Raw genomic sequence first — 25,736 nt, forward strand, 5'->3', positions numbered from 1 at the left:
TGCCAGGGTCACACAGCCAATGCGTCAGAGGCAGTACTAGACCCCAGGTTTTCCTAAGGTCAGCTCTCTACTAGATGTCTCTCACTATGTCCATATCACAACTAAAACCCAACCTTCAAGTAATAGTCAAAGTGAAGAAAAACAATTAGCAAATCTATGTATTGTACTTGTGTTTTGCCTTTTCTTCCTGATGGTAATATTTTTTTGTGTGTTTGTATTTTCACACCAAGGATCCTGGTTCAGCAAATGAACCATCATGTCCTAGCAGTAGGATAGTCAAGGAGCACTTATTGAAACAAACAAAAACCCATTTGAACAGATGTCTCAAAAAAAAAACTCCATTATGTGCTTACTAATTGTTCTTTCCTCATTTAGTTTAGACATCATTGTTTTTTAGCTACCACCATCATATTATATAGTCAGTATGCCTTGCCCTACACCCCACCTGAATACTTTCTTCATTTTCCTACCTTCCTACTGTACCTCACCATGTCCAGTTTCCAACTTACCGCATTCATATCAATACCATTTGTGTAGGACCAAGCATGCTGAAAATACTCCTCAAGGCGTTGGCGTAGTGGATTGGGGATCTGGTGGAATCGGATGAACTCCTTGACCCGAAGCATCTGGGTGTGATAGCGAGCAGTGCCGGAGTAGAGCCTTTGGATGATAGCAGACACATTGCCAAAGATACTGGCATACATGAGAGCTGAGGGGAGAAGCAGAGGGTGAACCCCCAATACACAGCAGTCTCAATATCCTGGGTTGTGAGGGATTGAGGGTGAGCTCCTAGACCCACTGAGGCACTTTTCCTTTAGGCCCTCTGCAACTTCAAATGACTCCTTCATGGCAGCACCATAAGTAGTTAATTTTGCACCCAAGGCAAAGAATATAATTTTGCCAACATTTTGCCTCCATAACCTAAAGGCATGTCTTGCTTGGGAAAGTGTAGACTTTCTACTGGGAAGCCTTTCCCAGCCCTTCTTTATTTTAGTGCCTTCCCTTGGTTAGTTATTTCACATTTATCCTATAGGTAGCTTGCTTTGTTTCTCCCTCCTCATTAGGTTGTAAAGGCAGGAATTGTCTTTTGCCTTTTTTTGTATCCCTAGTACTTAGTATAGTGCCTGGTACATAGTTGGCACTTTATAAATGTTATCTGATTGATTGATTTTTTTTTTACCTTGATTTTGTATGTCCCTCATCTTTGGGCATCTGAGACAAGTGCCTAAAGCCCTTATAATAGTCATGTTGCCCAGGTTTTCTGAAGCTATTTTTTTTAGGTTCCCAAAGAGTTTCCTTGGAGCCAGGTACTCTAAGGGCCCCATTCTCCCCAGGTTCTCATGAAGACTGAGGAATAAAAAGTCGAGGACCATCAAACACTTCGGTGAAACAAAAGACCTTATGGATTCCCTAACCTACCCATTTCCACTTGCTGCCTCTTAGCCCTCCAAAAACAACAAAAACAAAAAAAAAAACACCCCACCTTCCCCAAAGCATAGTAACTTTCCAAGGCACTTGAGAAGTTTTTGGCAGAAAATCACTATAAGTAATCAGTATTTCCTCTTCCCTCTCCTGTCCTCTCTCCTGGGACCTCCTGGACTAGACATATTTTGATTCAAGGAAAAAGGAAAACAAAAGGTGGAAAAAGATTTTCTTCCAATTGTGTACATTTTGTTCTTACCCTATTCAAAACTTCTTTTCCTGAAATTTTATCTTCAACTCTGCCAAACATGATATTGTAAATAAACCAAATTATACACAATAAGTTATAGGTGTTACATTTACAATCCAGATTAGAGGAGGTGGTGGTGGAGGATCCAACATACAAAATTATTTTTAAATAGTTAAAGGGCACAAACAAAAAGTATTGAGAGATCACATGATATAGTGGATAGAGGGCTAGTCTTTGTTCTGGGAAGACCTAGGTCAAGCCCTATGTCAGATATCTATTACCTATTTGATTATAGACAAGTCCCTTACTTCTTGGAGTGCCAATCAATCCTCTAAGACTTAGATGAGTTGCTGATCTGTATTGGTGGAAGTAATTTCCACATGCATCATATCAGAGGTACAGACCAAAAAAATACACATACTTCAATTTCCCCCTCCCCCCCCCCGACAAACTTCCAATTTCCCTCCGATATTTGCTGTTCCCCCTTAATTTGGGAAATGCTTACATCTCTATCCCAGACAATAGCACTCCTTAAGTTGTGCTTGGTAATATCTCACAGATCACTTTGAAGCCTCCTACCCCTCTTAACCCCCATCATACCACTGCCAGGGAAATTTTTTCTATTTTCAGGTCACCGTGGTCAGAAAAAAAGATCTCACAGAATACCCAGGACTATTATTTCAAATGCAAATAACCATAAAAGTAGAACTTGCCTGAATCAGTGGGAAGAATGAAGCTTTTTTTTTTTGAGATACCAGTGAGAACTCCATCTCAGAAACAAAGATATAGACACTGACATACTAGACATAGTCACTACCAGGGACCAATTTCAAAGATCTGCTTAACCAACATTGCCTAACCATCCCCAAGGGAGTAAGTGGGTAGAGGATGAGCAGAGGACAGGATGGAACAGGAGGGAAGAAGTCTTTGCCCCATTGGGAGCCCTCACTCACAGCCAATGAGCATGACGCAGATGGAGAAGATCTTCTCCGGGTTGGTGTTGGGGGATACATTGCCGAAGCCCACACTGGTGAGACTGCTGAAGGTGAAGTAGAGGGCAGTGACATACTTGTCTTTGATGGAAGGGCCTGAACCAAGATCACTGTCATTGTAGCGCTTGCCAATCTGGTCTCCCAGGTTGTCGAGCCATCCAATCTTGTGTTCCAGGTAGGGGCGCTCCACATTGCCAATAGCATACCAGATGCAGGCCAGCCAGTGGGCGATGAGGGCAAAGGTGCACATGAGGAGAAAGAGCACAGCGGCGCCATACTCTGAGTAGCGGTCTAGCTTCCGGGCCACTCGTACCAATCGCAGCAGCCTTGCTGTCTTTAGAAGCCCAATCAGTGTGGTAGTCTGGGAGAAAGGTAAAAGTGGAGGATAAAGGGCCCTGCTAACGGTGTTGGGCAAGCAGCCCAGGGAAACAATACAGGCATTCACTCATTCCCTCCTTCACTCATTCACTCACTTAATTTCAACAGTACATTGTTCAAACACCTGCTATTTGCAAAGCACTGTTTAGGACATTGGGGAGCCAGAGATGAAAACTGACACAGTCCTTGTGCTCAAATGACTTACACTCTACTAGAGATAATAACATATCAACACAAATAAATAGGATACTAGGTAGAATAGATAGGGGACAAGCCAAGCTAGGAAAAGTGCCAAGAGAAATGTGAGGAGGCAAAGGGAGAGATGACCTTCACCCAGGGAGGGGAGTGGAGGGGATCACAGAGGGGCTGATGGAGGAGGTGAGAGATGAGTCAGGCCTTCAAGGAAGACAGGTGGCGTTCCACAGATGGAATTGAGCAGGAGAGTCTATTCTAGACATAGGGACTACTTAAACAAAGGAGCAGGATGAGACTGGAATGGAGAGTATTTCAGTATGGGTAGAATAGAGGCTATGTGAAGGGGAGTGATGTAAGATAAGGCTGGACAGGTAGGCTGGAGCCAGGCTATGAAACAGCTGAATGACTGGAGAAAGAGTTTAAACTTTATCTGATAAGTACTCATTCATTCATTAATTCATTTGCTGATTCATTCATTTATTCACTTATTTATTCACTCCTTCAACAGCTGCTAGCCACTGACTCAGTAAACAAGAATTCAAGTGGCATATTTCATATACTCAACTCTGTATTAAGCACATGAGAGGACATGAAGGAAGGGAAGGGAAAGGGAAGAAACTAAGCATTTATTAAGTGCCTGCTATGTGCTAGTCACCGTCCTAAGTGCTTTACAAATATTATCTCATTTGACTCTCATGACAACCCTGGGAGGCAGGTGCTTATTATTGTTCCCATTTTATAGTTAAGGAAACTGAGGCAGGCAGAGATTAAGTAACTTGCCTACGGACACACAGCTCATAAGCTCATCTGAGGCCAGATTGGATCTGGGATCTTCCTAGGTCCAGGCCCAGTACCACCTAGTTGCTATATCTTGTTATTGTTTACTCATTTAGTCACATCTGACCCTTTGTTACCCTGTATGGGGTTTTCTCGGCAAGTGGATTAAGGCAAACAGAGATTAAACAAATTGCCCAGGATCACACAGCTAGTGAATTTCTGAAGCCAGATTTGAACTCAGGTCTTCTTCTTCTTCTTCTTCTTCTTCTTCTTCTTCTTCTTCTTCTTCTTCTTCTTCTTCTTCTTCTTCTTCTTCTTCTTCTTCTTCTTCTTCTTCTTCTTCTTCTTCTTCTTCTTTTGGCTAGGCAATGGATTTAATGACTTGCCCAGGGTCACACAGCTAGTAAGCATCAAGTGCCTGAGGTCACATTTGAACTCAGGTCCTCCTAACTCCGGGGCTGGTGTTCTATCCACTGCGCCATCTAGCTGCCCCTTGAACTCAGGTCTTCTTGACTCCAGGCTCAGAGCTCTACCCACTGAGCCACCTAGCTGCTTTGGCTGCTACATCTACCACCAAGGAAATTGTAATTTAGTTGGGGGAGATGAAACAGAAATGATAGAAACTGTCTCTCTTCAGTCTTTTCATTCATAACTGACTCTTTGTGACCCTGTATGGGGTTTTCTTGGCAAAGGTACTAGAGTGCTTTGCCATTTCCTTCTCCAGATAGAAACTATAAGAAGAGTTACAATGCAACAGATGAGATTGTAAATAATAATGTGCTTATGTTAGTGCTGGGATGTAGCAAGACATAGTAAATTAGAGAGTGGGACTTGAAGTCTTGTATTCAAATCCTGCCCTGGACACTTGATCACTTATCGATCAAGTTACAGCTATGTTGTGATCCGAACAGCTTATATGCAACTGTTAGGGTTTAAAGGGCACAGAGTAGAGGTTTAATCAGAGTGAGGCAGTTTGGGAACACTTTTCAGAGAAGGTGAGTTCCAAACTTGTGGTTTTCCTTCCTAGGTCACAGAGGGAGTATGGTTTAAGAGGCTGAGAGCTGGGATGGTGGAAGAGTAAGGGCCTTGCACTTCTATATCCTGGAAATAGGACCTTGGGGAAGGGGTAGGGGAGGGTAGGATAGAATTTTGGTCCCCTGCACCTGCTTGAAGCCTGCTGTTTACCCTACCCTGGGAAGGAGGAACACAGTCTTATAAAAATTGTGCCAATAGCACGGAAGCTGCCTGCAATAGCTCCTATGGAAAACTAAAAAGAATGTTGTTTAAGTTATGGATGTTATGGCTAACGTGCATAAGTTTTGTATAATGCATATAGTATTTCTTACCTTCTCAATGGATGGGGGTGGGGAGTAGTGGGAGGGAGAGAACTTGCCAATGAGAAAACAATTAAAAATAAAACTTTAAAAAATGAACTATGTATGTTAGGGGCAAGTGGAGGATCTTGCCCTAGGATGGCTGACGGATGAGATGATGATAACAGATGACAGTGAGAATGACTAGTCAGTTCCTATCTTGTTTCTGTGTTGTCTTCTAGGGGCAATGATTTTAGAACTGGGAAAGGATAGACTAAAAATGTTTAGTGGGAGTGGAAACCTAAGATAAATGAGGAGATGATTGAAAAGCACTAATTTGACATTCAGGTTCAACTTTTTTTTTTTTTTACTAATGGATCAAAGTCAAAAAAGTTTTGAGACCTAAGGCAACTCATAGATGTAGTTGATGAACTTTGAAACAGTTTAGGGTATGGGAGAGTTTCTGCAAGACTGGAGAAAGGCAAATTTTCCAATTTTCAGAAAAACAAAGAGGTTGTATGTTGCAAATTATAGATCAAGGATAGTGACTTCTATTCCTGGAAAAATTAACCTGGGATATTCTTAACCCAAGGTCCATACTTGATTTTAAAATATTTTTATAATATAATTGGTATCTTTTGTAATTCTTTGTGTTTTATTTTATGCATTTAAAAATATTATTCTGAGAAGGGGTCCATAGGCTTCACCAGACTGCCAAAGGGGTCCAGGACACAAAAAAAGGTTAAGCACTCATGTTCTAGAATATATTATTAAGGGAATATGGGAGTATAGGAATATGGGAGTACTTAGGAGTAGCTAGGTGGCACAGTGGATAGAGCCTGGAGTTAGGAAGACTTGAGTTCAAATGTGACCCCAGAAACTTACTAGCTGTGTGACTCTGGGCAAGTCACTTAACCCCTATTTGCCTCAGTTACTCATCTGTAAAATGGGAACATGCTAGAGAAGGCAATGGCAAACCACTCTGGTATCTTTGCCAAGAAAACCCCACAGACTTTGTCCATGAAGAGTCAGAAATTACTAAATGATTCAACAACAACAAGCAGTGATATCAAACTCAAATAGAAATAGGGCCACTAAATAAATCGTACATGAGGGCTCTCTGGGCAGCTAGGTGGTACGGTGGATAGAGCACCAGGCCTGGAGTCAGGAAGACCTGAGTTCAAAAACAACCTCAGACGCTTACTAGCTGTGTGATCCTAAGCAAGTCACTCAATCCACCGGAGAAGGAAATAGCATACCACTCCAGTATCTTTGCCCAAGAAAACACCAAAAAGAGGTCACAAAGAGTTGAACACAACTGAAAGGACTCGACAACAATAGGCATTTTAAAAAATTTCTCAGGCTGTGTTTGTGGATAGGATGGAAAGAGATGATAGCAGGTAAGTGATTTCTTTTTGAAGTTGGTTGAATAACTGGACCTGTATGGACAACAATGACATATATAAACTTAGAGGGAGGTCTTGGTAGACTGGGTCAGGGATCTGCCCTTGACCAGTACTTATCCGTAACTTGGATGAATACATTTGTGCCTGTCAAATTTGTGGAGGATACAAAGTGTAGAGGGAAATTTGACATATTATCTGGATGGTAGTGCCTAGCACACAGTAGGTGCTTAATAAATTCTTATTGATTATTTGACAGATTCTAGGTCCAAAAAAGATTTTGACAAGGTAGAATCCTGAGCCAAATAAAATTTGGAAGGCGGCAGAGTATAAGGAAAGCTGTGCTTGATTGGAAGTCTGGATACCTTTATTCAAATCCCACCTTTGCCACTTATTGGCTGTGTAAAATTCATTTCACACCCTTTGGCCTCAGATTGCTTTTCTGAGAAGTTAAGGGACTGGACCAGGTAGCTTCTGAGGTCCCTTCTAGCACTAAATCTATGATCATATGAATAAGATGAAATTTAATTGGGATAAATGCAAAGTTCTAGCCCAAGTTCTTAAGTACTTTGTCCACTGGCCTAAAATCTGAAAGCTACAGCTAATTGGCTTTGGAAAAGGCATTGCCAAATATGGATTAACAGCACTAAGTCACATGTGGGTAGGGGCAGCTAGGTGGCACAGTGGGTACAGCACTGGCCCTGGAGTCAGCAGGACCTGAGTTCAAATCTGACCTCAGACATATAACACTAGCTATGTGACTCTGGGAAAGTCTCTTAACCCCAACTGCCTCACAAAACAAAAAAACAAACAAACAAAAAAACCATGTGGGTGACAAAAAAAGAACTTTAGAGATGTCCAGAGTGCTTGAAAGAAGGCCCCATATTATAGTAGAGAAAATATTAGATGAGAAATCAGAAGACCAGCACAGAAACTATGCCATTTACTTGCTTTATGAATTCATTTTTCTGGACCTCAGTTTTCCTGTTTATAAAATGAGAATATTTTATGATCTTTAAGATCCTTTATAAATTTAATATTTTGTGAGCCCACGATGGAGGAAACCCTATGGGGGAAACCGTAGGAACGTAATAAATGTGTCTCATGATAGCTAAGGGAGATTGGTAACCCAGTATCTTTCCTGGGGCAGGTATCTCTCACCTCATCAGAACCAGTGTGAAAGATGAGAAGGTCAAAGGGAATTGCAGCCACCATGTCGATGAGAAACCAGCCCTTGAAATAGTGCACAGCGATCTTGCCCGGGTGGCTGACCACTTCATCATTGGAATTGACATAAGTGGTTCGGAAATTGATGACAATGTCCACGATGAACATAATATCTACGATGAGCTCTACCACGGTGAGGGGATTACAGGAGTAGCCACAGTTCCAGTGTCTGGACTCCTCTTGATCATTGAGTAGGAAGGCAGCGGAATAGGGGGTGAAGACGGCTGTGTAGATGACCAAAAGCAGGATCAGCCAGTCCCACACAGCTTTGAAGGGACTGTAATGCAGGATGGTCCATCGGTGAATTCGGGGCGCCTGCAGCTTGTACTCAGGAAGCACATCTGCGCCCAGGGACAAGACCTATGTGGGAGGAACAAAGGATACAAGAATGGTCTCTGTGGTAGAAAGGGGATCTATGAAGGGTCAGCATGAAGAGAAAAAGTATGTGAAGGCGAGTCTGTGTTGGGTAAGTGTGAGGGGATGAAATCTGTGAGAAGTTGGAGTCTAAGAGGAGTGAGTATTAGTGAGGAATGAATGTGAAGGATGGGGTCCGTGAGGGGTGAGTGTGAAGGAATAATGATAATAATAGCATTTAGGTGGTGCTCTACATTTTGCAAAGTGCTTTACAAATATTATTTCATTTTATCTTTGCAACAACCCTGGAAGGTAGGGGCTTTTATTAGCCCCATTTTACAGATGAGGAAATGGAGGTAAGCAGTGTTGAAATGACTTGCCCAGGATCAAATAACTAGTAAATATCTGAGTCCAGATTTGAGCTCATGTCTTCCTAACTCCAGGTCTAGTGCTCTAGCCACTGGACAGGGTCTATAAGAGCTGAGTGAAGGAATCTCTGTCAGAGGATGGATATTAAAAGGAGTGAATTTGAAGGGATGGTATCTGTGAGGGATGAGGTCTATGTGGGGATAATAAGTCAATGAGGGGTTAAGTAGGTGGGAATAGGATCAGTGAGGCTTTAGTGTGAGGATGGTCCTTTTGCTACACCCAATCTTCTTTTTCTTTCTTTCTTTCTTTCTTTCTTTCTTTCTTTCTTTCTTTCTTTCTTTCTTTCTTTCTTTCTTTCTTTCTTTCTTTCTTTCTTTCTTTTTTTGGTGAGGCAGTTGGGGTAAAGTGACTTGCCCGGAGTCACACAGCTAGTGAGTGTTATATGTCTGAGGTCAGATTTGAACTCAGGTGCTCCTGACTCCAAGGCTGGAGCTCTATCCACTGTGCCACCTAGCTGCCCCTTATTTGGCTTTTAAAGTCCTTCATAAACTGTCCTCTTCTTACTTTTCCAGTCTTCTTACACCTCCATCTCCTCCATGGATCTAATGTAATTAGCCTCCTTGATGTTCCTTATGCAAGACACTCTATCTCTCACCTCCCTGCATTTTCCTGGGCTGTGCCCCATGCCTGGAATGCTCTCCTTGTCTTTGTCTCCTGTCTACCCTGACTACCTTCAAATCCCTGCTAAAATTTTACCTTATGCAAGAAGTGTTCTTCCCTGTCTCCTTTAATGCTAATACCTTCCTTTTGCTTATCTCCAATTTCTCCTGTATGTTTGTACATAGTTGCTTGTATGTTGCCTCCCCATGATGGTATGGGCTCCTTTAGAGCAGGAACTCTCTTGTTTTGTGCCTTTCTTATATTCCCAGCATTTATCACACAGTAGGCACCTAAGTCAACTTGGTTTGATTTGCACCCCCATTCCCTGAAGCCATCAGCATGCTCATGTCTGCCTTCTGCCCAGATCTTCCTTGATTGTAGGTAGAGCTGACAACCTGGAATCTTGCTCAAAAGAGAAATATTTCCCTCCCCCCAATTCCCACCCCCAGTCTCTCCTCAATCCTCTGGGGTAGGCATGTGCTCTGTTCACTCTATCTGGACATCCTTCTAGCACTTGTTCTTTAAGCATCACCTCTGAGTGCTCCATCTCCCACCCCATCCCATGCCAGTGGAGAGTAAAAGAAAGAGAGGGATTTTCTGGGTGTGAGGAGAATAGGGCTGAAGAGATGTGGGACTAGAAGAAAGCATCATGATATAGGCATGCAACAAGGCTCTGGATGGATGGATACAAGGAAGGAACTGATTTTTCCCCTGCCTGATATGGTGGCCTCCAGGGTCAGATGAGAGGAGTCCCAGGTCAGGGAAGGAACAGAAAGGTCCTCATGCTTGGAGCAAGAGCTTGTCAATATTTATCTAGTCACCCCTGTCTTTTCTCTCACTGACCAATGACCCTTCATTCACAGAGAGGTGGCAGTAGCCAACAGCACCAATGAGGGAAGTAGCCCATTGCCTAGCAACTGGGGGTGCTCAGCCTGGTTTGGGGGGGTTGTTGTTCATCCTTCATTCTCAAAGAGGACCAATGACATCAGGAGGGTGATGTCTTGACTTGCAAGTGAATTGGATTTAAGTGAGGCAGAGCTGTGCAAAGTCATCAGCCTCACTCTCTCCTACTCTGGTTCCTCTTTTCTGGGAGGTAGGAAAGAAGTGAGGTATCCCACCTGCTGATTGCTGTCATACAGCCCCTTAGCTATTTGGTCGTGGGGAGACTTGAGGTTTGGAGAGAGGAAATTACTTGCCTGGGTCATAGTACTAGAACACAAGTCTATCTAACTTGACCAAATAGCTAAGGAGCAGGATTAGGGCAATTTCTAAGAGTGAGGAGTGGAAGGCATTCCAACATAAATTCAGTGTAGTAGAAAATGTCAAGCTCTCCTGAAAAGTAACTGCATGCTACATGCTTCATCTTACACCCCTTCGTCCCAGCTGGCTTCCAACTCTGAAGTCAGACGTTTCCTATCCTAGAGCACCATGATACTGGGATAGGATGTGAGACTTACCGATAGGAAACTTGGCTTCAGGTCCTGATTCCAGCACTCATGAGCTGCTTAACCATGATAAGCTGTGAAGTAGCCGTGAGCCTCAGTTTCCTCATCTAAACTTCTTGATGGAAAGGATGATTTCACTGTCTCTGCATCCTCACCACCTAGCACAGTTCCTGGTACACAGCATGATGAATGCTTTTTGACAATCACACTTGCATGACCTATCCCCTAGGGTTGTTGTGAGCAAAGTATACAGCAGTGCGTGTGGGATTTGAAGCCAGAACACCTGGGCTCACATCTAGTTCTGTCTCTTGTTTGTGTGAATTTGGGCAAGCCTCTTCTCATCTGTGGCCCTCAGCTTCTTCTTCTACAAAGTGAGAAGGTTAGCTTCACCTACCTCTCCACTCCAAATCTATGATCTCATGACCTTAAAGGGCTATCTAAATGAGCTGTTAAATTATTAGTAGTAGACCCTGGAGTCAGGAGGATCTGAGCTCAAATCCAACCTCAGACACTTACTAGCTGTGTGTGACCCTGGGCAAGTCACCTAACTTCTGTTTGTCTCAGTATCCTCATCTGTAAAATGGGAATAATAATAGCACCTACCTCCTATTATCAAATGAGATAATAGTTATAAAATGGTTAGTACAGTGGCTGGCATATAGTATGTGCTATATAAATATTATTATGGTGATTTATTATGATTATTCATTATTATCTTCTCAACATTCATTTGGAATTGGCAGCCTCTAAAGTCTCTTCCAGCTCTAAATGTGTGACCCTATTATTTTCCCAGGACAAGGAGGATGGATCCAAGTTTGAAACCCAGGGGGAAAAGAGGAGGCGGTTAAAGGAGAGAACCCTTCCTTTCCTTCCTTACCCTATTCCTCATTTCTCTTCCCCTCTTACTTTCCCTGGCCTCTGCCCTGTTCCATCTGCTCACTCGTTTCCACTGGAGATGTCCCCTGGTCCCCTATATGATTCATCTTTTTCTCTGCTCCTGGGAATAGCTCCTTCCTGGCAGTGGCCATGGCTGGCAGCCACAACCTTCTGCTACCTTCCAACAGCCAAATGTTCCCTCCCATTTGCTACTATCCTTATCTTCTTCTTGTTCTTCCCACTACCTCCAAAACCCAGAGATCAGGGTACTGGTGGTAGCCATACCCTGGAAGAGAGGCAGAAACTAAAATGAGGAGGCTTTAGCTGAAGTTGTATCTTTCCCAAGCGGGCTTAGTCCTGCAGAATGTTCTCAGGAACAGAAACCCAGATGATTTTCAGGGTGGATAAGGAATGTTTTTGCTCTGAAATCAGGCTTTTCGCCTAATCTTCCCTACCTTCCTTCATACGTACCTTAGACTCATCCTACATGAGATGGTTCTGTTTCCTTGGGGCCAGAGTTGAACATAGAACTGAGAACGGTCACAGGGATATTGGCTCATCTGTCAAGATTGGTCCCTTGTGGGCTTACTAGCATGGTACCATAGCCTTTGAGATGCTTGAGACTGTCTCACATAATTACTGAGCAGCCTGCAGAATCACGACCCTTGCTATAGACCATAGGGTGTAGCAGACTATAAATTGTCAGACAGGACCAACATGTTGGTTTGTTTTGCTCAATTTGTTACATGGGAGGGTTATATTAATGTGGTAGGTCAGAGATGGATGGCATTGGGACATGACAGCAATGTGGACAAAAGCTTTAATAAAACAGAAAAAAAAGAGTGGGAAAAGAAGACCTAGCTCCTGGGTAACCATTGGTATGCCAGCCCTTTCTCCTCTCCCCTTGGCCAGAGCATGAGTTGCTGTGGGTTCTTTCACGTTTTTCCCCTTCCCCACCATCCTCTCTGGCTAAGCCTAGACAACGCTTGCCCAGGCTGCCTCCATTACCTGAGTGACCTTCTCTGTGACGTTCTGGGTGCGTTCCACCACTTTATGTGGGGCAATGATCTCGATCTCAGTGGTAGAGCTGGATGGATGCTTCTCCAGGTTAAACTCCACAAAGTTGAGTGTGAACTGGGGAATTTGGCTGATCGTGCGATACTTGAGCTGGTCTGTATCAGATGCAGAGCTTCCTCGACTTAGCTTGCCCCGGGAGCACTCTGAAAGCATTGTCTCCATTAGAGCAGGCAGTTTCATGGCCCAAAGGGCAGGACGAGGAGGCTGAGATTCTCCACCCCTTTCCCCACCCCTACAAAAGAAGTTTGCTTGGGAATTTTGTTAGGGGGCTCTCTGAAGTCAAGGGCATGGGTAGAGTAGGGAAGTGGGGAAGCCATGTACAACATGAGCAGAACAAGATGACAGCGTGAAGATTCCCCCCTCCCTGCTGTGTAGTGATAACTCTGCCTCGGACATTCACCTTCCCCCTTTGGCTATCTCACCAGAGTTTAGGAAGCCCTGGGACAATAGATGTCGGGTCAGACTTCGGCTACTGCTCTTGGCCAGGAGCTGTGCCAAGTCTTCAAAGTTGAGAATGTACATGATGACGGCTCCTTCTTCATTCTTTATGGGCACCACATCCACCAGGCAGCGGAAGCATGAAGCTGTGGACAACCAAGGAGCACAAAGAAGCTGGGGATACCAGTCCAGCTAGGCCTCCTAACCCTTAGAGCCAGGACAGGAACCCCAACACAGGGGTTATCCTGGCCTCTTCCCTGCAGTGTGACAGAAAAAGCCAGCTCAGCTTCAGAGATGACATGGCCAGAGGTGGGAGCTCAGGGAGGTGGCTGGGCAAGGACCTCTGATCTCTCTAAGGTTCTGGTCCTAATGAGGTCCTAAGGATGGAGACTGGAGAAATGCAAGGGAACTTTCCTACTGTCTTCACTCACTTACAAAAGAAGTTGACCTGGGGAGTTTGGTATGGGCCTATGTCTGAGACAAGTTCAAGAGAGTAAGTAGAGCAGAGAAACAAGACTGTCATGTACAACATACATCCTACAGGCTGAAATCCCCCAAGGATTGTGCAATCCTGGGCAGAATCCAGGGCCTGGCAGGATGGAAGGTGTGTGTTGGGGATAGGGCTGGGCCCCAGCTCCATGGGTAGTGGCAGGGAGAGCAGCTAAGCTGGTCATTAGTGGGCTGAAGTGGCATCAGGGCTTGGGAGGACTGTGCTCAGCTCCGGTGGCTCAGAGCTTAATCTTCAAGGTTTGTTTCTGTTTTAATTAAAATTGAACAGATGGGGATTAGATTAATGCAGTTGGGCGGTTGTGGGAGGAGGAGATTTAGAGCCCCCCGGAACCTCTGGCTGTCCTTTGCTCTCCTCTGTATCTCTCCTTTCCTTCATTTTCCACCCAAGCAGCTCTCTACCTCTTGGATGGTATGCTTTGAAGGTACATCATGTCACATTCCTGCTCAAAAAATTTCAAAGGCTCTCTCCTTTGCCTACAAGAGTGCAGGCATTCAAGCCCCTCTACAATCTGCCTCTGGCCCACTTTCCAACTGTGTCCCTACTACTCCCTCTCATATACACAGCAATTCATTTCATAGTTCTAAAGAGTTCATATCCTCATGAGTATGGGTCTACACATAGCTTTATATAGAGTGGAAAAAGACCTTAGAAATCACCTAGTTCTGTCCTCTCAATTTAAAGATGAGGAAACTGAGGCCCAGAGAGGTATGGTTAAAGCTGAAGACTATATAGGTTGTAAGTAGCAAACTTGAACCCAAACTCTGGTCCTCTGACACCCAACCCAGGGCTCTGTATTGTAGTATTTCAATGGATCAGCTATCTTGTCTTCATGAGTATTGCCTTCAACCATGTAGATTGCAGCCCCTTCTGTGCAACTATGTCCTCTTATAAAACCTACCAGGGTCAACCCAAAGTGCTGAAAGCCTCTAGGCCCTACCTTCTTAATGTATCTTCTTATGTCTCTCCTCCCATTCACAACTAAACTCCCAGAAAAAGCCACCTCCACACATTGCTTCTACTTCTTCTCATTCATTTCCCTGATCTTTTGTACTTACTAAGCCAGGCACTGTGCTAAATGCTAAGGATACAAATATAAGCAAAAAGACAGATCCTTCCCTCAAAAAGCTTACATTTTAATAGGGGAAGAAAACCTAAAAGGGAGAGGCAAAGTGAGGGGTGGGAGAGTAAAGAAGATAACCATAAGGCGGCTAGGTGGCAAAGTGTAGTGAATGAGAAGCATAGATGGAATGGGAATGAAGCATGGCTGGTCGGGGCCCATTTCCAAAATGGAGGCCCCCAGAAGGAACTTAGCAGTGGGAGAAGAGGGTCAGCATGGCAGAGGGATGTGAAGGGATCCAGGAGCTAAGGAAAATTCCAGGATAAGAAGGCAGCTGAGGCATGGTGGTGAAGTGAGGGAAATGAGAAGATAAGGCTTCCAAGTCCTCATCACTCAACTGATGCCACTTTTTCCAAAGTTACTAGTGATTCCTTAGCTGCCAAAACCTGACAGTATTTTCCCAGTCTTTCTCAACACCTCTTCAGTGTTTGATGCTATTGACCACCTTTTCCTCTCAGATGCCTTCTCTCCTGTGGGTTTTTATAATGCTTCTTTCTTGTTTATTTTCCTAATTTTCTGATTATTCTGTTTTCTTTGCTGAATCACCGTCCTCTCTATCATGCCCCTTAACTGTGGCTATCCTCCAAAGCTCTGCCACTGGCCCTCTCCCACTTGGTGATTTCCTCAATGCTTCATTAGATCCCATGGGATGAATTATCACCTGTGTGCAGATGGGGGGCAACTAGGTGGTGAAGTGGATAGTGCCAGCTTTGGAGTCAGGAAGACCTGAGTTCAAATCTGGCCTTGAACATTTATTAGTTATATGATCCCAGGCAAGTCACTTAACCGCTGTTTGCCTGTTTCCTTATCTGTAAAATCAGCTGGAGAAGAAAATGGCAAACTACTCCAGATCTTTGCCAAGAAAACCCCAGATGGGGTCACAAAGAGTTGGACCCAACTGACACACACAACAATAACATGCAGGTGACCTCTAATCAATATGTCCAGCCCTAGTTTCTCTTCTGAGCTCTCATCACCCATATCCAACTTTCTATTGGATATTTCAAACTAGATGTCACATAGGCGTGTCAAACTCATCATGTCCCAAATGGAACTCATTATCTTTCACCTCCCACAAACCCATTTATCTTCTCAACCTCCCTGTTTCTTTTGGGGTGCCTCCATCCTTTCTAATCATCCAGGTTCCCAAACTTGACTCCACTCTCCTTCACTCCATGTAGCCAGTTGCCAAATCTTGTTCCTACCTCTACAATATCTCTCACCACTGTCCCCTTCTCTCTACTGACATGGCAACTACCTTATTTCAGATTCTCTTCACCTTTCTCCTGAACTGCTACCACAGCCTTTTAATTGGTCCCTTTGCCTCAAGTTTCTCTCATCTATTTATTTCACCTATCTCCCAAAGTGATTTTCCTAGAGTGTAGAGCTGATCAGGTCCCTTCTCCACTCAATAGACTTCAATGGCCCCTATGTCCTCTAAGATGAAATACACACTCCTCTGTTTAACTCCTAAAGCCTTTTACAACTTGGTCCCAACCTCAAATTCCATCTTTAACATACATCATTCCCTTTCCTGCACTCTATTGTCCAGTCAAATTATTTTTGTGGTTGTTCCTCACACATAGCACTCCTTTGTCCTATAAACATGCCTTTCTACTGGATGTCTCCCATGCCTGGAATAGACTCCTCTCCTCTCCACTCTTAGAATGTCATGTTTCCTTCAGAATTCTGCTTAAGCACCACCTTCTACATGAAACCTTATCCTCATTTGTTCAGATGCTACTATCTTCCCGTCATCAAGAGTTTGCCTTGTACTTATCACATGTACATTTATGTACGTTCATGGTGTACAATAGAATGATAGAATACTAGCCTCTTTGGTGGAATGCAAACCCCTTTTTTTGTCTGTATTTCCCCCTGACGTCTCTCCCCACATATATACTACCTGGCACATGGTAGGTGTGCCACTCCTAAAACGAGGGGCAGCTAGGTGGTGCCATAGCACATAGACTCTGGAGTCAGGAAGACCTGAGTTCACATCGGGCCTTAGACACTTACTGGCTGTGTGACCCTAGGCAAGTCACTTAACCTCTATTTGCCTCAGTTTCTTGAAATGTAAAATGAGGACAATAACAGAAACTACCTCACAGGATTGTTGTAAGGATCAAAGGAGATAATATTTATAAAATGCTTAGCACAGTGCCTGGTATATAGTTGGCACTTAATAAATGTTTCTTTCCTTTTTGTGTTCACAGGAGCCATAATGCCTCTGTAAGACTTAGCATCTCTTCAGTACGTTTTTTTTCCCGTGACCTCCAGACACATTGAGCCATTTGATTATATACAGCTAATGTCTAAGGCAGGATTTGAACTGAAGTTTTCCTGACTCCAGGTCCAGTGCTCTATCCATTGTGCCAGCTTCCTTCTTCCATCCCCAGCTTAACTTCTACACATAGCCCAGTGCCTGATTGTGGGTCTTCACAAAGGGCAAGCACTTCTCATAGCTCACCCCACTCTCCCTTTCTATACTTCCCTGCCTGAGCTATATGGCCCTAAGGTATGAAGATGGAATGGTGCTCATTTGACTATGGAACTCCTTTACCACATTTGTCTGATGAAATCAGCTATGGCACAACTTAGTGGAACCATGCCCAAGGTCTGGCAGGAACAGCCAGACTGCATAGATTTGAGTTATTCTTCTGAGGTGCCTTGGTATCTCCCCTCTCTCTTTGGCCTCAGCCCATGGGCACTTGACCAAAGGAGGGGGCAGGTCCTAGTCCTCAGCTGTTCAGAGACAACAGCAATGGGGACTCAGAGGCAGGATTGGTAGAGAGACCAGATGCAGCTAAGCAAACCCAACAGAACAAAACCCTCTCCTTTTCTCTCTTCCATTCCCCTTCATCCCACCCCTGTGAGCAAGAATCTCTAAGGTCAGATTCCAGACTCCAAAGCCCCAGATACTCATTCACCAGCCGCTGGGCTTGGCCTCACAGGGAGACATTCATACAAAAGAGTTCAGAGACAGAATTTTCAGGTCTAAGTCAAAGGGGACCACTTGCTGCCTGCTCCCTTGATAGCCCAGATTTCTGGGCCTGCCATATCCTACTTTGCCCCACAATTGGCCTTGGGATAAGCTTTCTGTGCTCGGTTGCAGTAATTTCATAGAACATGAGTTAGACAGAGTCAGAAGCTTTAAGAAAGTCACTCCCCATCTCTGTATCATTTGTATCGCTGTATCTTTATGAATATAAAGGGATTGGATCAGATGCCTTCTGAGGTCCCTCCTACCCCTAAAATTCTGTGATGAGATAATTTTTAAGGTTCTTTTCTATTTTGACAGTCTCTGGTTCTGTGATACTGATTTCTTCAGCCACTGAACAACCTGCTGTAGCTGGAGTTAGAATTTTGCCCTTTTCCCAGACCTGTGGTTCTGTCCCTTTCTGGTTAAGACAGTGTCAGTTGGGACTGCTTCCTAAGCTTGGGGCCCCTAGGAAAAGGTGGAGGACACTGCCCCAGTAGGGAGAGGGTGGTGGGGAGAAGGTGATTAGCGCTTTGTCTCTGTGGAAGTCCTCTTTGCTGGTGTGAGCCTGCTGTGTGTCCCTGTTGGTGAGTTATGGAATCCGAGAATGTCAACAGAAAGGCATGAGGGCATTCTGTCACATCCCATCTCCATTACCTGTGAAGGAACTGAGACCAGAGAAGTAAAATAACTTTTACCTAGGAAAGGCAGCCTGGAATGGGGGAAAGAATAGTGGTCTGATTCAAGTTTTACTAATAAGCTTGGTGACCTTGGAAAAATTACAGCTCTTTCCTGAATTTTAGTTTACTCATCTGTAGAATGAGGGTTTGGAGCAGATGATTAGATAAAGGGGTTAGTTAGTGAATGAATTAGAATTCAGGCCTCCTGGATCCCAGGTCAGGGCTTTCCTCTCTGTGTTGTTTCCATAATACTCTCTCATCAGCAGCAGATTGCAATACAAGAAGTCCAGGGACTATATAAATCCTATAGCATTCAACTCTCTCCCATTCCCGACTCCTAAGTGGTTCCTGAGAAACGTTCAAACCCAGTCTACACAGAAGCACACTAATGTATAATTATACAGGTACATAGTCACACATAGTTGCTCACATAAAAACAGAGTTGTACTGACAGACATAAGCCCCCAGTTGTGTGAATCCATGTCCCAAGAGGAAGCAGATGTGATTGGGATAGAGGGAGAGACGGAACTTTTATCCAAACTCCTATAGTACTACTCCATTCATATTTCATTTCACTCCCCAGACTGCCAAACAACATAGGATAATAGTATATCTGAATTATAAATAATTGAGTATATCCACTTCATTTTTACAGGAGAGGAAACTGAGACCCAGAGAGAGGAAGTGACTCCTCTGAGATCACATAGTCTATGAGTAGCAATCAGGATTCAAATCCGGTATCTCCGGTATTCTTTTCTATTATACCACACTGCCTCCATTTTGGCTCAAAGTCATTGCCACACTGGGCTGATCTTTGCCTCAGTTTTCCCAGCTATGAAATTAAGTGGCCATCCACTTTAGCTGCAAGTCTTTGTAGCCCTAAGGAGGGGCTTAGAGAGTCCTTAGCTGCTCGTCCCTCTTCCTTTACCTGTCAATCTAATTGGCCTTATCCTTAGCCCTATCCCTGTTTCTCTGTCTGTGGCTGTTTCTTTCCCTGCTTGGAATAACTCTCCAGGGGAGATGGGACTAGCCCCTAGTCTCTGCCCCTTCCATCCTCCGATGGGCAGGAACTCCTTTCCTCTTCCATCTAGAGTCTCAAACCCATTTGCTCAGATAGGTGCTTTCCTCTGTGCCTGCCTATCTTGTTTTCTCGTCTTTCTCAGTTGCCTTTTTTTTCCTTTTCCCTCCCTCCTCCCCTCTGTTGCTCACACCTTCTCCCTTTCCTTGCTCTGTTTTTCCCCCACCCACCTCACTCTGTCTCTCACCCTTTCTGTTCTCAGCCACTTCCCCAACTCTGTGTGAAATGCTCAGGGGTGGAGAAGGTAATAGAAAAACAGAAAAATCTCCACCTAGAAGATGGATTCTTCCCATCCTGCCCCACCTCTGACCTCCTCTGTCAGCTGTGGTATTGGGGGTATGTGCTGGATAAAGTATTCTCTAGCATAAGGAGGGAGCCCCTGACATTGAGAGGAAAATGCCTCTCTCAGAAAAGGATCCTGGTGTCTTTTCTTCCAGATAACCTATGCTAAGCTAGTCCAGGCCAGGCTGCCTGCACTTTCCCTTCTTCCTTCAGGGTTGTTCTGGGATCATAGGCTCAATCCATTCCTCTTTAAAGCACCTGGGCAAGCCAAACCTCTCTGTCTTCTAAATGGAGCTATGACTGATGAGCCTGAAATTTTATTGGCCATCTGAGTTCTCCCTCTCCCTCCCTATGCCAGGAGCAATGACCTATCTTCAGCATTGAAGTCCTACCTTAGAGGCTGACAATACCCAAAATGCTTTTAAGTCAATAATTTACTCATAGAAGCTTGGGTCTGGAAGGGACCAAAGAAGTCATTTTTGTCTGACCTCCTCATTTTATAGATAAGGACTCTGAGTTCTTCAAGGTTATACAGGAATTTCTGGAGATCAAGGATTAGAACCCTGCCTCACTCCAAGTCTAGTTCTCTTCCTATTGCAACTCATGGATATCCAAGACCCAATCTTTATGAATGTTTTTAAGATCCCCTAACCCAAGAGCAAACATCCCCTCTCCATCTGACCTTTCTAGTGGCAGTGGTCATATTGGTCGTATCTTTGCCATGACATTACCCCTTAGGTAGGCCCCAATCTGAACTTGTATCCTGTGGTGCAATGAGTCGTTCTGGCAGAGGGGGAGGCTTCTGAAGCCACAAACTTTCTTATACCTAGGCATCTCTCAAATAAGAGAGTTGATTGACTTGGGTGGGAAAGATAACCTGATAAGTCTGATTTCTCCCAGCTTCCTCTTCTTTCCCCTTACTCTTATTCTGACACCTCTTGCCCTCCTGGCTTTCTCTCTCTAGGTTACTTTACCAGGCTTTCTTTTACCCTTTGATCTTGAATTTTTTCTTTTTGTTTCCCCAGGACTGGAAAAGGTATGTCCATGGAGGAGTCTCTGAACCTTATCCTCATGTCAAGGTTTGTCAAACTGCCATCTCCTACTGCTTTTCTATGTTTCATGGATAAATCTCTGGCTTGAGCCAAGAAAATGAAGTGAGGGCAAGGAAAGTAAGGGTGGAATGCTATGACCTTACCTAAGCACTGGTGGGGGAAGGAGCCTTAGGGTTTCTAGGAGAAAGGACTGGCTGAATCCATTCTTTTCCAATAGACCCCCCCTTTCCACCCATTCTTTCTTCCATTTTCATACCTCCTCATGTCCCCCCAGTCCCCATCAGGTTCCTCACTAGCCCTAGAAAGCACAACATGAGGGCTTAGTGCAAGATGAGATAGGAAGGCTAGGTTTAAAAGGAAAAGGTTGGAGGGTCCAATTTTTGGCTTACTGTGTCATCTTTCATTTACCTGCCCTCTTCTGGTTCTTATTTTTTCCAGCTAAATAATAGGAAAGACAGCAAGGTTTTCTGGGAATTGTTAGGGGGACATTCATTTATCTGAAACCCTAGGAGGATGGGGCAGAAAAAAGAGGCTTGTCAATGGTCAATTAGTGTTCTAAACTGGATCATTTTTTCCCATCCCTAGGGCTCTTAGGATGAAGTGATGAGGAGACATATGGAGGCAGGGTACTGGGGAAGAACACTTTGAACTCATCACTATGACTAGGGCAATAAATAAAAGGTAAAAGAAGATTGGCTGTGTATGAACATGGTGAAAACGACCATGTGATCAGAGTAGACCATAAAGTTAACATTAGCTAGCAGACCCTCAAAACTTTCCCCCTGGATAATGCTTTAAACTTCATATCATAAACACTTAACTCAGAACTAGACGTCAAGATGCTTCCAAGAGTAAAAAAGGAACAGATTGTTATAAGAACTGGGGGGCAGCAAGAGGTTTTGTAGGTATCCAGTTGTATAAGTAGTTGCCTCTTTCCACTCCTGGAAAGTCTCCAAAATACCTGGAATGAATTTGGTACACATCTACCTTGAGTCAGAATGGTTAAGATGATGTTGGAAGTCTTTCTTCCCTCTCTAATTCAGTATTTCCTCAACTTCTTCCAGGTCAGGCTGAGTAGTCTTAGCTGAAAGCCACCATAATCTGTGGGAACATTCTCATTTTATGGAAACATTTATTTCTCACTGCCTTGGGATCTTTCTCATTTCTCTGAGACTCCTTTCATTCCCCCAAGACCCTTTTCACACTCTCTTCTCCCTTCCTCCTTCCAATATCTGCCAGCTGTTCATTAAGGCAGCAAAAGTAGCAATTCAGCCTGAGTCCTATATTTGGAAAAAGGGTTCTTTATACATGGAGCATAAGTTTATTTCACGTCCATAACTTATATTACATGTATGGACCATAGGCTTTTACACGTATTATCCAATACAAAAAGCCTGAAATTTTCTGCTGGCAGAAATAGGAAGTTCAGAATCCCTTCCATTAGCCGGCTTCTCAGCCCCAAGATATTTCTCCTGTATGCTCTACAGAAGAGGGATTGTGGTGTAGTAGAAATAATACAAGATCAGGAATTAAGAACCCTCAATTCTAGTACTGATTCCTATGTCTTCTTGAATAAGTCATTTCCTCTCTCTAGGCCTCAGTTTCCTCCCCTGTAAAATGGGAGAGGTAGGCTGGGGCTAGATGATCTTTAAGGTTCCTTCAAGCTCTGATAGTCTATTATTTTAAGCTTTGACTCACTCTCAACTCCAATGGGGTAACTGGGTCCAGGTAAGAGATTAGTGGGGTATGTCATGAAGAGTCTGACTCCCATGTCCTACTCTGCCCTTCTGCCCAAGCTTCCTCTGTCCCTTCTTGAAGTGCTGACACCTTTTGTTTTTTACAGTAATCTACTTTAGGGGGCTCTCTGGATCTTGGGACAAGTAAAAATTAGTCCCCATCACCCTGTTGTGGAAGAGAAGGAAGGGTAAACTTTTTGCTGAAGAGCCCATGGCTTAAGAGCTGAAGCTCATCCCTATTTTATATACCACCTTCCCAGCAATCCTAGGAAGCTGGGGGTATGATGGAACTTCCAGTTCAGGATCCTAAATTTAGAGCTGGAATGGACCTCACAGACCGTCTGGTCCAATTACCTTATGTCACAGATGAAGAACCAAATCTGAGAGAGTTTTAAGTAACTTACCCAAGGTCACTCAGGTTACTTAACAGAGGTTCGATTTGAACCCAGGTGCTCTCACTAAATCCAGCGCACTTCCCATTGCATCAAACCCAGCTCCTCCTCCCCTCTGCCGGTCTGCCCTTTCTCAGGCTCTAGGATTGGTGAAGGCCCGAGGGAGAAGATGAATGACCTGAGTGCCTTAATCCCTGCCCATGCAGAGGGAGATCAGGGAAAGTTAATTTCTATCCCAGCTGTCAGATAGCTGGGGCTGATAGTGACTGAGGATGGCAGGCACTTCCTAGGCTTGTCAGTCAGTAGGTTAAGGTTTGATGGGGTGGGAAGGAAAGGCTAGCACCAGAAAGATCCCCAGGATACAGACCTTGACTACTAGGTGGTCAAGTACTGATCAGACCAAGCTTGCATGAGGTCTGGCCCCATTTCCGGCCATGAAGTCTTTCACCACTACAGGGATAGGGAAATATATCCATAGATGGCTTGTAGGGTTTTTTAAAAAGAGATTGAAGGGACATTGGAGATCATCTAGCTCAACCACCTGATTTAAAAGAGGAAGAAACTGAGGTCCACAGAAAGGAAGTAATTTGCCCATTGCCAACTGACTAGAAAGTAGCATAGCTGGGACCAGAACCCAGCTTTTCCAATTCTACATCCAGAGTTCTTTCCACTCTATCTCTAAATCCCCGATCAAGGAGTAATGGTAGAATTCATCATCTGGCTGACCCTAGATCCTTGCTCCAAGTCCCCCAACTCAAACATTGACTGTCTGGCCCCATCACCTAAAACTCAGAGAGAAATCTAAAATTGGAGAGAGCCTTAGAGATGATCTAGTTCAATGCTCTCATTTTTACAGAGCAGGAACTGAGGCTCAGCATGACTCTATCCTTTCCTCCTCTCCCCTACACTCCAACAGGAGTCCTGATCTTACCATCTTTTCTGTAATAGAGGATCTCCAGCTTGCATTCCTCAGCACCCAGCAGAGCCTGTGCCAGTTGGGACACAGCACTCGGTAGGGTGTCAGGGCCAGTGAGGAAATCACAGGTACAGGGTCGCTGCATCACTTCCACTCGGGAGTAGCCGAAGAGCTGGCAAAACCCATCATTGCAATAGATGATGGCGCAGTTCTCTATCTGGGCATTGGCGATCAGGAACTTTCGGCCTAAGAAGTAGGAGGAGATCACTGGTTGGGACTGAGGTTGGGGTTAATAAATGGGACAGGGAGAGGGGCAAGGGAGTGGGGGATCAAAAATGGGGGGCTTGTGGGTGTCAGCCAGGTTTAAATCAATAGGTAGTGACAAGAAATAAGTGTCAGGGACTGATGGGAAGACAGTGGGGAGCAGGGATGAAGGGTTTGTTAGGGGAGAGGAATGTGGGAGCTGTAGGATCCCTCAGAAGGGCTGATTCATAACAGGTCCTGGGAAAAGAGGAAAGTGGACAGGGACAGGGACAGGACAAAGGCACTATTCTTGTGCATGATGTGCATGATGAATAATAAATATTTGTTGAATTGAACTGTAACAGATTACATTTTGTTCTGTTGAAAAAGAAACAGTTGAGCAGAGAGAGGAGAATCCTGTTTATCTGCTCTCCACACCTGGGGAAAGAGTTTAGGGATGATAATGCATAGAGAAGCAGGATAGGTTGCTGGTAGGTTGATGCGGGGGTTTCAAGAGCTTGAAACAGGAAGCATCCCACCTGCCCCCACTCCCACTCAATTGGAAGAGTTGTAGAGAGTACCCCAGAACACAGAACAATCCTCTCCTGCTCTCCCCTTTCACTGTTCTTCACCTTTTGGAACTTTCCCAGACCTCTCATTCTTCCTGATTCCTCCCGACCCCCGACCCTCCACCCTTCCAGAATACCTATCTACCCTCACAGGTTCACAGGCTCTCACACACTTACTCTGGCCCTCGAATTTTCGAATGATTGTGTCCAAGTAAGTGTTCTGGGGCGCCACATGCCCCCTACGAATCGGCATCCTTTGACTGCATGGGCCCAGGAGCCCGGAATCTCGATCCTCCGACGCCTGGCTCTCAGTCGCGGGCCAGCACCTACGCCTGTCCAGCGGCTGCTAGTTCCCCGACTTAGGTGGATGCTGCCTCCGATGGAAAGGGCTTTCCCTATCCTGTCAAGGTGCAGGGATGCTGCGGGCTTTAACCTCCACCCGCAGCTCCCCTGAGGTCCTGCCGGGTTAGCCCCACTTTACTCCTTACACCAGAGGCTGAAGACAGGATGCCAAGACCCCAGGAGCTGTCCCTATCACGGTGCTGAAAGGAGGAGCTAGGGCGGGAGAAGGGGCAGGATCGTGGGCGGGACTTTTTGGTGGTAGGATATCTGGAAAGGGCTTAGAATAAGCATGTGTTTCCTTCCCAGCCCCTCCCCATTAGGCATAATGCCTATGGTCCTTCTGGATCTGCCTTGACCAGTCTCTGATACTTCACCTCTCTGGACGGATTTTTGAGCAGAATGGAAAAAGATAAGTTGGGGAAGAACCAGTAGTTCACAGAATCTTTGAATGTCAGAATTGAAAGGGACCTTAGAGATAATCTAGTCTTCTTCCTTCGTTTCAAAAGAAAGGAAATAGGCCTAGAAAAAGATTTTCCCAAGGCCAAACAGCAGTCAGTGGTGAAGCTGGAATTATAATAATAGTTCACCTAGTACTTTTCTTCACAGCAATCCTGTATTTGTAAGTTGGTTTTTGTATCTATAAAATGATATTATTGGATTAA

At 44.5% G+C, this 25,736-nt stretch overlaps 1 protein-coding gene across 1 annotated transcript in view; it reads right to left on the reverse strand.

Moving 5' to 3' along the window:
* Window positions 1–24,985, reverse strand: part of KCNH6 (potassium voltage-gated channel subfamily H member 6) — a 46,819-nt gene extending 21,834 nt beyond the window's left edge. The window contains 7 exon segments of the mRNA XM_078155747.1: window positions 510–709; window positions 2,626–3,025; window positions 7,892–8,317; window positions 12,670–12,881; window positions 13,161–13,322; window positions 23,936–24,166; window positions 24,910–24,985. Of these exon segments, the coding sequence (XP_078011873.1) occupies window positions 510–709; window positions 2,626–3,025; window positions 7,892–8,317; window positions 12,670–12,881; window positions 13,161–13,322; window positions 23,936–24,166; window positions 24,910–24,985 (1,707 nt within the window).
* Between the last annotated feature and the right edge of the window lie 751 nt (window positions 24,986–25,736).

Source organism: Phascolarctos cinereus, unplaced genomic scaffold (assembly GCF_003287225.1).
Source record: "Phascolarctos cinereus isolate Bilbo 61053 unplaced genomic scaffold, phaCin_HiC Scaffold_5;HRSCAF=322, whole genome shotgun sequence".
Lineage (NCBI taxonomy): Eukaryota > Metazoa > Chordata > Mammalia > Diprotodontia > Phascolarctidae > Phascolarctos > Phascolarctos cinereus.